Genomic DNA, 15,814 nt, shown 5'->3' on the forward strand with positions numbered 1-15,814 from the left:
CAAAATTCCCAGATATAGATAGCTATCTTTCCCACAGAACAAAATAATAAAAGGTTAATGCAAACAGAAATCATACTGTACTGCAATTAAACATGTAGAATTTGAACTTACCTGAACAGAGTATGCCCTTGTGCCTCGCGCATGAGAAGTCATCACATTCACAGAAAGTCCCATAAATCCTTCCAAACTCACTCTCATAGCAGACACACTGGTTGCAGCTGCATTCCCCTCTGCCACTGCAGATCGGTCTTCCCTCTGCTTCATGGCAGAACGTCTGGAATACATTACTGGTTTCTCCATCCTGGCATTCACAATTGGCTCCCAGAAAGCCTGGATCACACTTACAGATCCCACACTCATAGGTTCCATTACCATTGCACTTGGAGCTGCTGGCTTGCATCCCACTTGTGCAGTCACAGTTGCAAATATAACCAAACGTTATACTCAGTGAATCTTTGAAGCCAACTGGCTTAATGGTGAAGCTATTTCTGGTCTGGGCTTCCGGACAGCTCCTAGCTTCTACAGTGACATCAAATGACACCTGAACAGAAAGAACATTATTAAAGAAAGCAACACTATAAAAGTTCAAAGATACAACAATCTTAACACTGTTGCACTTAAAAGCAATGATCTTGGTCAATGCATCTCAGGGAGTGAACAACAAAATTGTATAGCCCGAAATTGAATGTAGCAGATTATTTACACACAGTCCAGAACGCCACACAATCTTTCCAAAATATCTTATGCAAATATTTCATTATACTTTGCTCAAAACAAAAGGGCTTCCATTGAAAGGTTATGGAGATATTAATTTTGTTAATCAGTATTTTAAAAAACAAAGATCTGCTTGAGATTTCTACCAGGCAGACTGCCTGCCTTCAAGCCAACTATATCCTATTGAATGTAATTTTTACTGCAGCCTCTGGATGAAGAGCTTAATTATCCACAAAAATTTACAGGTCTTTCCTTAATCATGCAGGTCAGGATCGGATACTACTTTTGGGCCTGGCAGTAATTTTAACATTAACCTGGGTGGGCAAAGCCTCCATAGAGTTAACCTTACAATGGTTGAAGTGAATATAAAAATTGCTATTAGCAGAAGAACAGCTGGATGTCCAATAGATCCTCTTATATTTCACTATACATCGAGCCATCATTCACGCTCTTGTATTATATTGACGGTTCTGTCTAATCCTTTATTCATGTGAGTGTAACACATTTATTCATGCTCAAGGAAACACAGGCAAAGCTCATTTTCCTAAAACTTCCACAGCTATTTCCAACACGTACTTTAACATGGTCACTACTGTTTTCACCAAATACTATTTAGGCTAAATTTGGGACACTGAATACTAACCTTATTTTAATCCAAATTTTATATATTTGGATTAAAATACACCAAAATACTATGGCGCAAACAGCCCTCAGCATCATGGTACTAAATTCATTCTGACATTAAATGCAGAATTTGCAACCAACCATGAACAAATTTTAGTCTGCATAAATACAACAAGCCATGGCCACATGCTGTGGTTACTCAATGCTTTTCTTATTCCATTGAATGATTGTGGGAGGAATTAAGAAGGTCAGAAGTACTGATGTTTACCACCCATTTTCTAGGCATGAACAGGCTTTGGAATTTTACTTCGGATACTTCAGGCTGCTTTTGAACAATTTCTTTACATGTGCTAGCAGCCGTTCTGCTTTTATCACTGCATTCCTCTCTCACGCCTTTGAGCATGTTGTTGCCTCCCACATCAGTACTCAGTCAGGTTTCTTCTCCTGCTACAGTACCAAAATAGCCAGAATCAACGTCACAAAATCAATTCTTCCTAATTATGACAATAGCCTCCGTGCCTTTGTATTTCGTGTCTCAAGTTATAAGGGCCAGGATCCAAGACGTATAAGCCACTTTATCAACCTGCCCTGATGCCTTAACGGATTTATATACATAAACCCAGGCTGCTCAACTCCTACACCAACTTTACAATCTTTCCTTTATTTTATATTATCTCTACCTAAACATTTTGCTGCACTACATTTGATCTATTCTATCACCATGTCTATGTCCTCTTGATGATTATCTCTCCCCTTCCAAGGTCATATACTTACAAGTTTCGTATTCTCTGAAAAGTCTGAAATAATGGTATGTAAACCCAAGACTAGATCATTAAGAAAGAACCTAATACTGACCCTACAGAGTCCTAACATTTACTAATGCCTTTCCAAAAGCAACCAGCCATTCTCCACCAATCCCTGTCACTCAGCTGTTTTCATAGTGTCAATATCCTTACTGTACCATTAGCTTTAACTCTACGGACAAGACTATAGTGTGACTTTTTACCAAACATTTTTTGAAAGTCCATATACTTCACACTAACCACACTCCAATGAATCTTCTCATATACCTCAAAAGCGTCAAACTAAATAAATGATTTGTCCTTAAAATCAGGCTAGTTTTCCTTAATTAATCCACACGTATCAAAATGACTGCTAACTTCTATCACTGAAACATTTCTGAAAGATTTCTCACCCTCCAAGATTAACCAGAATAGTATGCAGTTGCTGGGCTTATCTGTACACACTTTTTTGAACAAGATGTGTAACATGTGCAATTCTCTAGCATCATTCCTGTCTCGAAGAAGAATTATGTCCAGTGCCCCTGCAATTTGCAACCTTTCAGCTCTCAGATGCAGCTCATCCAATCCTTCTGATTAATCTGCTTTAAGTGCAGTCAGTTTGTTAATGCCTCCTCTTTAAACAGATTTTTAATCAGTCCAGTACTAAGTTTTCCTTCCCCTATGGATTTGGCACCATCTTTTCCCTTGGGAAGGACAGATGATAAATACTCATTTAGGGCCTCAGGTATGCCCCTGCCTCCATGCAAAATACACCTTTTTTGGTTCTAAATGGTTCAATTTCTCCATTTATTTTACTTTATCTTTTTAAGTCTCTTGAAGGTTTTTGGCTTGCTTTTATATTAGCCATCATTCTCTTTTGATACTTGCCCCCCTGGCTTCCATCCCCTCATTTTTCACTTTCCCTCTGAGCTTTTTCTTATTCCCATTTTCTTATTCCCTGGTTCCCATTTAAACAAGCAAGAGAACATCTGTTCATATGTACTGAAATAAAAGAACGAACTGTGGATGCAGCAGATCTGAAACATAAACAGAAATTGCTGGTGAAACTCAGAAGGCCTAGCAGTATTTGTGATGAGAAAGCAAAGTTTCCAGTCTGATGACCCATCAGAACTGTTCATTTATAAATTTGAAAAACAGTCTGCAGCATTTAAAATAACAAGACTATGCCTGCTATTTACTGTCATGTGGCAAAAACAGAAGGTTATAATTACAGGATTAGTGCTGCATGATTGGTTTCACAACTTTTTAAAATCAATGACAGCTTCATATGCTTATAAACTCTGCAGTGAGACTACAAACTCAAATGCTTGTTTTATTAAGGATTAAAAGTAATTAAGTGTAGTGAATGGGTTTTTAAAATATTTTCTAAATAGTGAATTTTTCAGGACCTGAAGTGTTCACATGGAGATGGCATTCACATAGGATGGCACAGGAAAAAGCGTGGTGGTTGGGGCATGGTTGGCATGAATTAACAACAATTAACATATGGCTATAAAGGGGCTTGGGGACTATAGAAGACATAGGGAGCCATAGGGAATCTAAGGAACCATGAAGTGATGGAGAGCATAAGATCACAATGTTGGGGCACTGGGTTACATAGAGGGGTGAAGAGAAGGGTTATTATTGAAAAATGAGGGCTACGTTTTGTTTCATTCTGTTCTTAATTTCTTCAACAATATGCTGAAGTACTAAGGCAGTCTTTCGCCCCACCTACCTTCACAGATAGCAGCCTCCAAAATCCTTCCAGCTTCACTCACCATGACTCCCATTTTCAGCTAAGCCCCTGATCAACAAGTGGAACTTTTGTTGAACTTTTACATGGTACAAGGTTGCAACACTGGGAACTCTCAAATCAACATTCCTGACCAGGAAGGGGGAGAATTCAGGCCTTAATTCAGATCCAGTAAAATAAATTTTGAGCGAGAGGGAGTTGAAAAGAATACATTGCTTTTCCCATCCGGGCAGCCAGACAAACTGAACAATTCTGCAAGGTACGAAAGGTAAAGGCAGAAGCAGGAGCCCTTGGAGGCTTTGCTTTCAGGAACTAGAGGATAGAATGCAAAGGCCATGGTAAACAGATGAATGCTCTTCATTCTTGATGAAGGGCCTATGCCCAGAACGTCGATTCTCCTGCTTCTTGGATACTGCCTGACCTGCTGTGCTTCTCCAGCAACACACTCTCAACTCAGAGAGATGAATGCTTACAGGACAAGCCGAGCATGTCTACAAATCAACAAGAAACAGTGCATGCTCGTTCGATAATTAGAAGAAAGGAGTTGAATGTTGCAGGATTCATAACATTTATGGAGTGGTCTTTAAGATAAATGAACTTCATGGACGTAGTGAGAAGTGTTTCTGGAGCACTTCGTAACTTGAAAATTTATTCACTCTACAAATGCAAATCATTAATGAGAACAAAATATGAAAGGGACAAAAATTGTCAATTTCATTTGAAACTATGACTCAAATTAATTTTGTTTGATTTAAATGATCTGTTTATTTGAATTGAAATAATTTAAAAAATGCTTTTTATTCCAACCATTTAATCTGATTGATTGCATAACAGAATGAATGAACAGAACTTGCAGATCTGCAGCATTGCCAGTATGTTGTGTGTTATCTGGCATAGGGGAGGTACACAGGAGAGCCATGACAGTACGTACATGTACACACACACACACGCATACACACACACACAATAACTTCTGTGTGGGGAAGAGAAATACTACTTGAGGCAGGATAACGTTGGCATCACATAGTTGCATCTGTCCTTTCATTATAGATGATCGTCTTAATTTAAAACTGTGTAAATTTTATGAAGGATGGCTTAAAAAGAAATTACCTAGACACTCTTAACTATCACAGAATAACAAGTGACCACTTACCGTGTCTCCAATTTTAAGATCACCACACTTTCTAACACCAGGGCGTGAAACACCATCCTGACATGTGGCTGTCAAGGAAAGTTCAATGTCTTTTGGTTGGTCCCCTACTGTCAGTTCAACCTTGGACCGAACACTCTAGATCAAGGATAACATATATTCTTTAATGCACTTATATGAAAAATAAAATATTTTCTATGTAATGAATGCATTAATCTCAGTTCATTTAATACCACAGATTATCATGTAACTAAACACTTCTAGAAAACAATCATCTATAAAATTAGGTCTGCCAAATTTGACACTGCAGCCATTTGTATTGCATGTGTGCCAACAATGGCTGCAGGGAGAGACAATTATGATGAAAATTTGTGAAGCTAATTTCACCATTCATCCTGTTTTAAAAAAGACTTTCAGCATCTGGAAATAAGTCATAAGCCAAGCAATTGACAATTCTGGGGGGAAATTAGACAAACTAAGGAAATATGCAAAACTAACAACCATCATTTTCAAATAAATGCGTGCAGGCAAGAAAATGCAACTAAATGTCTATGCATTTTCAAAGTGTGTGCATGTTTTTGTTGGTGGGGTGGGGCAGTACTGTTGGTAGCAGTAGTGGTGGTGCTGTGTCATTTAGAAGTAGGAGTCCAGTCTACGCAGTTAAAATGGTGAAGCCTCCACAGGTAAACTGGAACCATTGGTATGAGGACTTTTGGCCACTTAAGGGCCTCAATAGGCCCAATGACATGCAGGCCATTTGCTGGCTTTTATCTATTCTCTCTGACTTCACACCCAATATTGGGGCAGTATAAAATCCATTATCAATCATATCTTAAGAGATTCATAGAACATTAGAAGGCTAGGGGAACAAATGAGCTGAGATTTCCATCTGATAAACAACAAAGTATGTGCCAAAACAGGAGGAAATGGAGCAGAAACATAACTAACATGCAATTTGGGAATCTAGGCACGCATTGCATTTAAGCACTGACAATGGATCACTTCTACAGCCAGTATTTTCAGGTTCAAAAGTTGATGAAAATATAGCATGTACAATTTAGATAGGGAAGGATTTAGAGAATAAAATGTAGGCTATAAGGAAAACATTAGATTAACAGTATATCCTCTGCAAAATACATTCAATTTATGCATAATGACAGCCCAAAATATCTAAATAACCTAAGAATCATAAAGTGAAGTCTTTAGATTTATAAGTTTAAGAGATACTTCTTTAACTAACAATTTAATTGACAAACTGGATCCATAACTCTAAACATTCACACTCAAATACAAAATATAAACATTTGAGGTATCTTTACCACTGAAATGGAGAAATACCCCTAAATAAGGTTTACATAAATTTTCTGGCTAGCCTGAATCTTCAACAGAATGAAACTGTACAAGTAATCCAGATAAACTCTTTCATGCATCTTTTGCTCAATATACAAACAAAACGAACTTAAGCCAAGGATGGCATTTTTGCAGATTTAAGGATGAAATAGGCCCTTAAGTGGTTCTTAACTGGCCATTTACCACTTAAGGGACTCAACTGGCAGTGAGGTGGGAAGGTGAAGCTTAGGTCTTCTCAGCTGGAATTTAATCCCTGTGGAGATGGGGTCCTTTCACGGTAGCATTCTGACTAATGCATGTGCCTTCACATCTCCAGGCTAGCTGACTCTGAGGGTGGGAACATTACATCCAGCAAGTCATATATCACTGTATCCCTGGGGTGTCCAACAAATGGAGGCATAACAAACTTCTGCTGATAAATTCAATATCCCAATGAAGACCCTTGCAATGCCAAATACAAAGTTGCTTATCATTCTATTCACGGCCTTCCATTTATCATGACGAAAAATTCAAGACAAGTCGTAATTTCAAAAAGGTTTTATTTAATGCTCCTAAGCAAAAGGAAACTTTTACTTCTCTTTTCTGTTCAGCAATTTCTGGCTCAGATCTCTTCTTGGTTCAACAAGTAAAATGCTGAATCAAAATAGTTACAGCAAAGCATTCCAGATGTATGGAATCCATCCCAATCTACACCCTGACACAGGAACTGACGGGAGATAGTCCCTCACAGGAATGCTAGCGAGGGGAGGTTGTTGTTGTTGTTGTCATCTCAGGCTGGAAGCATGTCAGTCTAGCTTCATATTTTCATACACTGAAGACACAAAGCCTGTGACAAGTGAGGTCAGAGTGATGGCATTTGACATTACGGCCACATTTAAATAAGTGTGGCATGAAGGAGCCCTAGCAAGACTGGAATCAATAGGTATATCTGTTGGTTGGAGTCATATTTGGCTCATAGGAAGATGGGTGTGGTGGTTGGAGGCCAATCATGCCATCTTCAAGACATTTCTGCAGGAGTTCCTCAGGGTAGTGTCATCAGCCTAACCATTTTCACCTGCTTCACCAATGACCTTCTTGCCATCATAAGGTCAGAAATAGGAATGTTCACTGATGATTCCACAATGTTCAGTATCATTTGTGATTCCTCCAATACCGAAGCAGTCCAAGCTCAAATGCAACAAGATCGGGACAAATCCAGTCTTTGCCTGACAAATGGCATGTAATATTTATGCCACATAAATGCCAAGCAATGACCATCTCCAATAAAGAGAAAATCTAACTACTGTACCTTGTCATTCAATGGTGTAACCAGCACTGAATCCTCCACTATAAAACATCCTTGGGGTTACCATTGACCAGAAACTCAACTGGACAAACTGTAGCTACAAGAGCAGATTGGTGACTAGGAATGCTGCAGAGAGTAACTCGCCATCTGACTCCCCAAAGACTGTCCACCATCTTCAAGGCACAGTTCAGACGTGTGATGGAATACTGTTCACTTGATTGGATGGGTACAACTCCAACAATACTCAAGATGTTTAACACCATCCAGGACAAAGCACATCCACAAGCATCCCTTCACCACCACTGACACTCAGTAGCAACCATGTGTACTATCTACAAGATGCACTGCAGAAACTCACCACATAAAACTTTCAAAACTAGATTTCTCTCAAACTAAGCAAGCTCTCCACTTGATCAGTAGAGAATAAAACAGTACCATGATTTCATATTTTCATATCTGCTTGGTCATCTCATAATCATGCATCTTTTCCAGGCAGACTGTTTCAGGCATGTGGCAAAAATATGCATGTCTAAGCAATATTACAATGGAAAAATTTTGTTTACAATTCATTATAACAATGCATATATTTGAAGCACCATTTGATTCCAATCATCAACTTACACTGTAAGCATTGACAATCAGTTGAATTATATTCTTTGAATCCTTGTCAAGAATTTCTACAGTCGTTCCAGGGATCAAAGCAGTAAAATTCTTCAGAAAAAAGAAACATGAATAAACATCAGATCATTTACAAAGTGATTCACTAGAAGAAAAACACAACAAACTATGAATTGTAAAATCTTTGAATCAAAAGGCATACAATACCTTATAAAGTATGTAATGGGACTGAGTAACAGCAAAAATCAAATGGATGTTGTTCTCTGCCAGCTTTTCTCCAAGAAGTGCAAGTGATGGGTAATCCTGAAGAGAAGGTGAGAAAAAAGTAGAAATACATGAGAACTTAATATCTAGGTGCCAGAGTAGACCGTTCAGCCCAGTGAGCGTGTTGGCCGTTTGATACGATCAAGATGCATCGTAGCCTCAACTCCACTTACCTGTCCACTCTCCACAACTTTCAATCCATCTCTTAAAACGAAAGCCTCACTCCTTAAACTTAACTCAATGTCACAGCATAATGGTATGGTGGATTCCACAGATTCAAAAGCCTTTGATACAAGTAATTTCTCATCTTTTAAATCTGCTACCCCTTATTCTAAAACTATGACCTCTCATTTTAGATTGCCTTACATGAGGAAACAATCTACTTTATCATTTCCCTTTAACACCTTATACACCTAATTAGATTCTCTTTCATTCCAAACTCCATACATACAGAATAAAAACAAAAGTACTGCAGATGCTAGAAATCAGAAACAGAAACAGAAATTGCTGGAAAAGGTCATCAGATCTGGCAGCATCTGTGGAGAGAAATCAGAGTTAATGTTTTAAGTCCAGTGACCCTTCCTCAGAACTGGAGTAAGGGAACCAAAATTGTATGCATTACTTCAGGTGCAGTCTCATGAATGCCTTATACAGTTGCAGCAAAACATCCTGACTTGCATATGGTTTTCTTTTAGCAATAAATGCTAATATTAAATTTGCCTTCCTTAATTACCCACATACAGTACCAGTTTTCTGCAATTGATGCACGAGGATACCCAAAACCCTCTGCATCAAACACTCTGAAGTTTCTCTCTATTTAGATAGTAAAGCGCCTTTCTATTCATCTGACCAAGATGGAGAATCTCACTGCTAAACTTTGTCTGCCAAATTTTGGCCATTGACCTAACTTATCTATACCCATTTATAAATTTCTTATTTCTTCAATGCAACTTACATTCTCACCTATCTTATCTGCAAATAAGGCTTTAGTACTTTCTACCACTGCATGCAAGTCATTAATATAGATTATAAATAATTGGGACCCAGAGGACTGAAACATGTATCACCCGATTAGTGATGTCTTGCCAACCAAATAAAGACACATTTATCCAGATGCTGTTTTCTGTTGGTTATCACGATGTGGAGGTGCCAGTTTTAGATTGGGCAGGATAAAATTGAAAATCACAACACCAGTTTGTAGTCCAACAGGTTCATTTGAAAGAACAAATTTTTGGAGTGCTGCACGTACATAGGACACAGGATTTATAAGTAAAAGATCAAAGTGTCATACAACTGATGCGATGTATTAGACAAACCTAGATGGCCCGTTAAATCCTTAATCACTTAGAATGGAGATGCAGGTTTCAATTGATTAATATGTAAATCCCAGAATTTCTTTCACGGCACAGCCCCAAGTTAACTTAAGGTTTTATCAGTGGATAAAAAAAAGTGACATCTCAGCTCAGACAATGCATTAAAGGTGTAAGGTTAGAGTCTGTCTGTATCCCAACCTGGAGTCAGACTGATTTTATTTCCAAAGGAGGTATTAATAAAATGTCATATTGACTGATTGCCTACAGATTATGTACTTTCTGTTGATTAGCCATTCCTCTATCCAAGCTAACAATTTACCCCAACCCCATACGATCTTACTTTCCATATTAAACTTTGGTGTGACACCTTATCAAGTGCCTTCCAAGCTTCCATAAACAAGCACAAACAAAACTAATGATATTAAATAATCAATCATTCTACTTAGTGAGCAGTACAGCTTCATAAAAATCTTTTTAAAAGTACTATGGGACATTAAAATAAGCATAATCAACACAAAATAGGCATGGCTTGTAGGACTCCAGGCCGTTGAATAATTTACTTTTTAAAAGGCAAAACCATTCTTCATCCATTCCATATACCCTAATGATATATCATTTTTAAAAAGTTAAAATGTAATAATTCCCAGATAGCCAATTGTTTCGAGCTCCCGAAACCTTTTCATGCACAAGTATGCAAACAAATAATACAGGTACTAACTGAGTAAATTTTAAAATACAGAGGTTTTGCAAATAGCTCCAACATATTGAACATAATTCATTCATAAGTGGAATGAATGCAGTGGAACCAAAAATATCCCTTTGGAAATCTGATTCCACATGTTTTTATCATTAGTTTGGCATTTTTTTAAAAGGAAACATATTGGATTGAATTTTAATCCACACCAACTCAAACACAACCATGTGCATTATAAGTGTTAAGATATTCACTTGATACCTTACATACAATTTTACTATTAACCTGACATAATTGTGTCAATATGCTGGTCAGGAAATAACCCTGGAAGATTGAAGAGACCATTTTGACAACAATCACAGATCAAGAGTAAACTATTACAAATGTAAAAGTTAGGCAAAGTTTACAGTTTGTTTTTCTATGTAGATTGCAACAGAACAAAAAAAATTAGTCTGGACTTTTAACTGCTTAGATAGTGGGAACAACAAAAAAAAACACCTTGAAGCAGGAGATTTTGTCCTAAAATGTGCCTTCACATTTAAAATAAAGTATCTTAAAAATTCACAACCACCATGCCAATCAAAGTTGGCTGTAGTATATACCACTACCAGGATCCACTATACAGCATCTCACTGCAAATGGTGCCTCCCAAACCCAATACATCTGGAACAAAACGTACAACAGGTGCACAGGAATACAACCATCTCCAAGTTTCCTCAAAGTCACAAATCATCCAGACTCCAACCTGTCATCCTTCCAACATCATTGTTGGTTCAAAATCCTGGAAATCTATGTAACAGCACAATTAAGGTACCTTCACCACATGGACTATAGTGGCTCAAGATGGCCTATTGCCTTCTCAAGGGCAACTATGAATAAGCAATAATGGCCTTCAGTAACATCCACATACCAAGTATGAATGAATAAGGCAAGTGAGCATAAGGAAAATGAACACCACCATTATTATCACTGCAGTTGACAGTAAGCACAGAGTCTGTTACATTGGTGTTTGAACATTCGTCACTTATCACAGTGGAAATCAATCAATATGTCGTGTAAATGGGGATAGTGGTAAGGGCATTTTTGAAAAGTGTGGACTGAAATGAGAGTGAAAATTTTGTTACAATGCTGCTGTTTTGAAAAGCAAGTAACCCGACACCTATGCCAGGCATTGTAAGGAGCTGTTTGAAAAGGCAGTAACTGGAGTTTGAATTACCAACATAATGGAGCCAAGGGATGTTTGATGCAGCTCTTGCAAGTAACAAGGAGTTGATTGATAACTGGTCACGAAGTTATAGATCAATCACAGCGACCTTTTTGCCTGCCAATAACAGTAACGCGTTTTCAGGTAACTGAACAGCTTGGAGCTGGGAACAAGCTATAGAGATACAGACAGAATGATAGAGTTGCACACTTAGGTAAACCTGAAGAAACTATGATTTGGAGATGCCGGTGTTGGACTGGGGTGTACAAAGTTAAAAATCACACAACACCAGGTTATAGTCCAATAAGTTTAATTGGAAGCACACTAGCTTTCGGAGCGACGCTCCTTCATCAGGTGATTGAGGAGGGCTCGATCGTAACACAGAATTTATAGCAAAAATTTAGTGTGATGTAACTGAAATTATACATTGAAATATTGATTGTCTGTTAAGCCTTTCATCTGTTAGAATACAGTGATAGTTTCACTTCTTTCATGTGTAAATCACAAAAACCCTTTTTTTTTAAAAAGTTGCATTCTCGGGTTAGCTGTTAACAATAGTGATAGCTAGACAATATGTTGAAGGTGTTAGCCCCCTGTGTTCTCTGTCTATGACCTGATGTTTAGATTGATTCTAATCTAAAAAGTGAGATAACAGTTTCACATAAATTCATGCAGTTTTTGACTCAGAGTTCTACATGAATGCATGCAGTTTTTGAGCAAAGTGCAATGTAACCCTGCAAGTACAAATTCACCACATAAAATATATGTGTGCATGTGGGTCTTTGTCTGGGGTGGGGGTTGAGAGTGTGAGAAAGTGTAGGGGTGTGTGTGTGTGTGTATAGTGAGTGCAGAGTGTCTTAAGACTCTGAGGGGGTGCATGTGTGAGTTTGGGAGTGTGTGTGTCTATAAGGGTGTGTGTGGGTGACTGTGTGCGCGTCTGTGTGTACCTGTGTCAGTGTGTGTGTAGTGCAATGGTGATCACCTGTAATGTGATATGAACCCAAGGTCCCGGTTGACGCCCTCCCTATGGATACCGGACATAGCTATCAGCCTCTGCTCGGCCACTTTCCTCTGCTGCCTGTGGACTTCGGGACAGGCAGCAGAGGAAAGTGGCCGAGCAGAGGCTGATAGCTAAGTTCGGTACCCATAGGGAGGGCGTCAACCGGGACCTTGGGTTCATGTCACATTACAGGTGATCACCATTGCACTACACACACACACACTCTTCACATACACACGGACACAGGTGCACACAGACACCCACACACACCCTTATAGACACACACTCCCACATTCACATGCACCCCCTCACAGACTTAAGACACTCTGCATTCATTACACACACACGCACACAACCCCCACGCTAGACAGACACACACAACCCCCACCTCAGACAGACAGACACACACACACACACACACACACACAGAGAAAGACCCACATGTACACATATATTTTGTGGGGTGAATTTGTACTTTCAGGGTTACATTGCACTTTGCTCAAAAACTGCATGAATTTATGTAAAACTCTGTTATCTCACTTTTTAGATTAGAATCAATCTAAACATCAGGTCATAGACAGAGACCAAAGGGGGCTAACACCTTCAACATATTGTTTAGTTATCACCATTGTTAACAGCTAACCCGAGAATGCAACTTTAAAAAAAAGGGTTTTGTGATTTACACATGAAAGAAGTGAAACTATCACTGTATTCTAACAGATGAAAGGCTTAACAGACAATCAATTTTTCAATGTATAATTTCAGTTACATCACACTGCACATGTTTGCTATAAATTCTGTGTTACGATCGAGCCCTCCACAATCACCTGATGAAGGAGCGTCGCTGCGAAAGCTAGTGTGCTTCCAATTAAACCTGTTGGACTATAACCTGGTGGTGTTGTGTGATTTTTAACTCTGAAGAAACTAATTTCATTTCTCTCCCCTGCAACTGTTGTTGTAGGAGTGGCATTTAGCTATTAGTCGCACACTTCTTATAAAAGAAACCCATCATCTTGTACAATCGGAAGTGATAATATTTCAGTTGAATAAAGGGAAATATGGAGCTATGAGGGAGCAACTGGCCAAAGTTCAATGGTGCAATACCTTAACAGGGAAGACCGTGGAGGAACAATGGCGGATATTTCTGTGTATAATGCAGAAGTTGCAGGATCAGTTCATTCCTAAAAGGAAGAAAGATCCCAGGAGGAGACATGGGCGGCCGTGGCTGACGAGGGAAGTAAAGAAACATATAAAGTTAAAAGAGAAAAAGTATAACTTAGCGAAGATAAGTGGGAAAACTGAGGACTGGGAAGCTTTTAAAGAACAACAGAGGATTAGTAAGAAGGAAATACACAGAGAAAAAATGAGGTACGAATGTAAACTGGCCAAGAATATAAAGGAGGATAGTAAAAGGTTTTTTAGGTATGTCCAAGGCAAAAAAATGGTTAGGACAAAAATTGGGCCCTTGAAGACAGAAACAGGGGAATATATTACTGGGAACAAAGAAATGGCAGAGGAATTAAATGGGTACTTCAGATCTGTGTTCACTGGGGAAGACACAAGCAATCTCCCTGAGGTAACAGTGGCTGAAGGACCTGAACTTAAGGGAATTTATATTTGCCAGGATTTGGTGTTGGAGAGACTGTTAGGTCTGAAGGTTGATAAGTCTCCGGGACCTGATGGCCTGCATCCCAGGGTACTGAAGGAGGTGGCTCGGGAAATCGTGGATGCGCTGGTGATTATTTTCCAGACTTCAATAGAATCGGGGTCGGTTCCTGAGGATTGGAGGGCGGCTAATGTTGTGCCACTTTTTAAGAAGGGTGGGCGGGAGAAAGCAGGAAATTATAGACCAGTTAGTCTGACCTCAGTGGTGGGAAAGATGCTGGAGTCTATTATAAAGGATGAAATTACGGCACATCTGGATAATAGTAACAGGATAGGACAGAGTCAGCATGGATTTATGAAGGGGAAATCATGCTTGACTAATCTTCTTGAATTTTTTAAGGATGTAACTCGGAAGATGGACGAGGGAGATCCAATGGATGTAGTGTACCTGGACTTTCAGAAAGCTTTTGATAAAGTCCCACACAAGAGGTTAGTGAGTAAAATTAGGGCTCACGGTATTGGGGGCAAAGTACTAGATTGGATAGAGAATTGGTTGGCTAATAGGAAACGAAGGGTAGTGATTAACGGCTCCATTTCAGAATGGCAGGCAGTGACCAGTGGGGTACCGCAGGGATCCGTGCTGGGACCGCAGCTTTTTACAATATATGTAAATGATATAGAAGATGGTATCAGCAATAACATTAGCAAATTTGCTGATGATACAAAGCTGGGTGGTAGGGTGAAATGTGATGAGGATGTTAGGAGATTACAGGGTGACCTGGACAAGTTGGGTGAGTGGGCAGATGCATGGCAGATGCAGTTTAATGTGGATAAATGTATGGTTATCCACTTTGGTGGCAAGAACAGGAAGGCAGATTACTACCTCAATGGTATCAAATTAGGTAAAGGGGCTGTTCAGAGAGATCTGGGTGTTCTTGTCCACCAGTCAATGAAGGCAAGCATGCAGGTACAGCAGGTCGTGAAGAAGGCTAATAGTATGCTGGTCTTCATAACAAGAGGGATTGAGTATAGAAGCAAAGAGGTGCTTCTGCAGCTGTACAGGGCCCTGGTGAGACCACACCTGGAGTACTGTGTACAGTTCTGGTCTCCAAATTTGAGGAAAAACATTCTGGCTATTGAGGGAGTGCAGCGTAGGTTCACGAGGTCAATTCCTGGAATGGCAGGATTGCCTTACACGGAAAGACTGAAGCGACTGGGCTTGGATACCCTTGAGTTTAGAAGACTGAGAGGGGATCTGATTGAAACGTATAGGATTATGAAAGGATTGGACACTCTGGCAGGAGGAAACATATTTCCGCTGATGGGGGAGTGCCGAACCAGAGGACACAACTTAAAAATACGGGGTAGACCATTTAGGACAGAGTTGAGGAGAAACTACTTCACCCAGTGAGTGGTGGCTGTGTGGAATGCTCTGCCCCAGAGGGCAGTGGAGGCCCA

At 39.3% G+C, this 15,814-nt stretch overlaps 1 protein-coding gene and 1 long non-coding RNA gene across 3 annotated transcripts in view; one reads left to right on the top strand and one right to left on the bottom strand.

The window, feature by feature from the left end:
• LOC140482302 (uncharacterized) overlaps positions 1 to 15,814 on the top strand; it is a 107,885-nt gene that overhangs the window by 86,818 nt on the left and 5,253 nt on the right. The gene's annotated exons all lie outside the window — the stretch shown is intronic.
• Positions 1 to 15,814, bottom strand: part of itgb5 (integrin, beta 5) — a 144,482-nt gene that overhangs the window by 81,091 nt on the left and 47,577 nt on the right. The window contains exons 7-10 of the mRNA XM_072579543.1: positions 8,484 to 8,579; positions 8,280 to 8,369; positions 5,027 to 5,161; positions 112 to 541 (exon numbers count right to left, since the gene is read on the bottom strand). Coding sequence (XP_072435644.1) covers positions 112 to 541; positions 5,027 to 5,161; positions 8,280 to 8,369; positions 8,484 to 8,579 — 751 coding nt within the window. The remainder of the gene's footprint in view (positions 1 to 111; positions 542 to 5,026; positions 5,162 to 8,279; positions 8,370 to 8,483; positions 8,580 to 15,814) is intronic.

This window comes from Chiloscyllium punctatum, chromosome 10 (genome assembly GCF_047496795.1).
Source record: "Chiloscyllium punctatum isolate Juve2018m chromosome 10, sChiPun1.3, whole genome shotgun sequence".
In the NCBI taxonomy this organism is placed as follows: domain Eukaryota; kingdom Metazoa; phylum Chordata; class Chondrichthyes; order Orectolobiformes; family Hemiscylliidae; genus Chiloscyllium; species Chiloscyllium punctatum.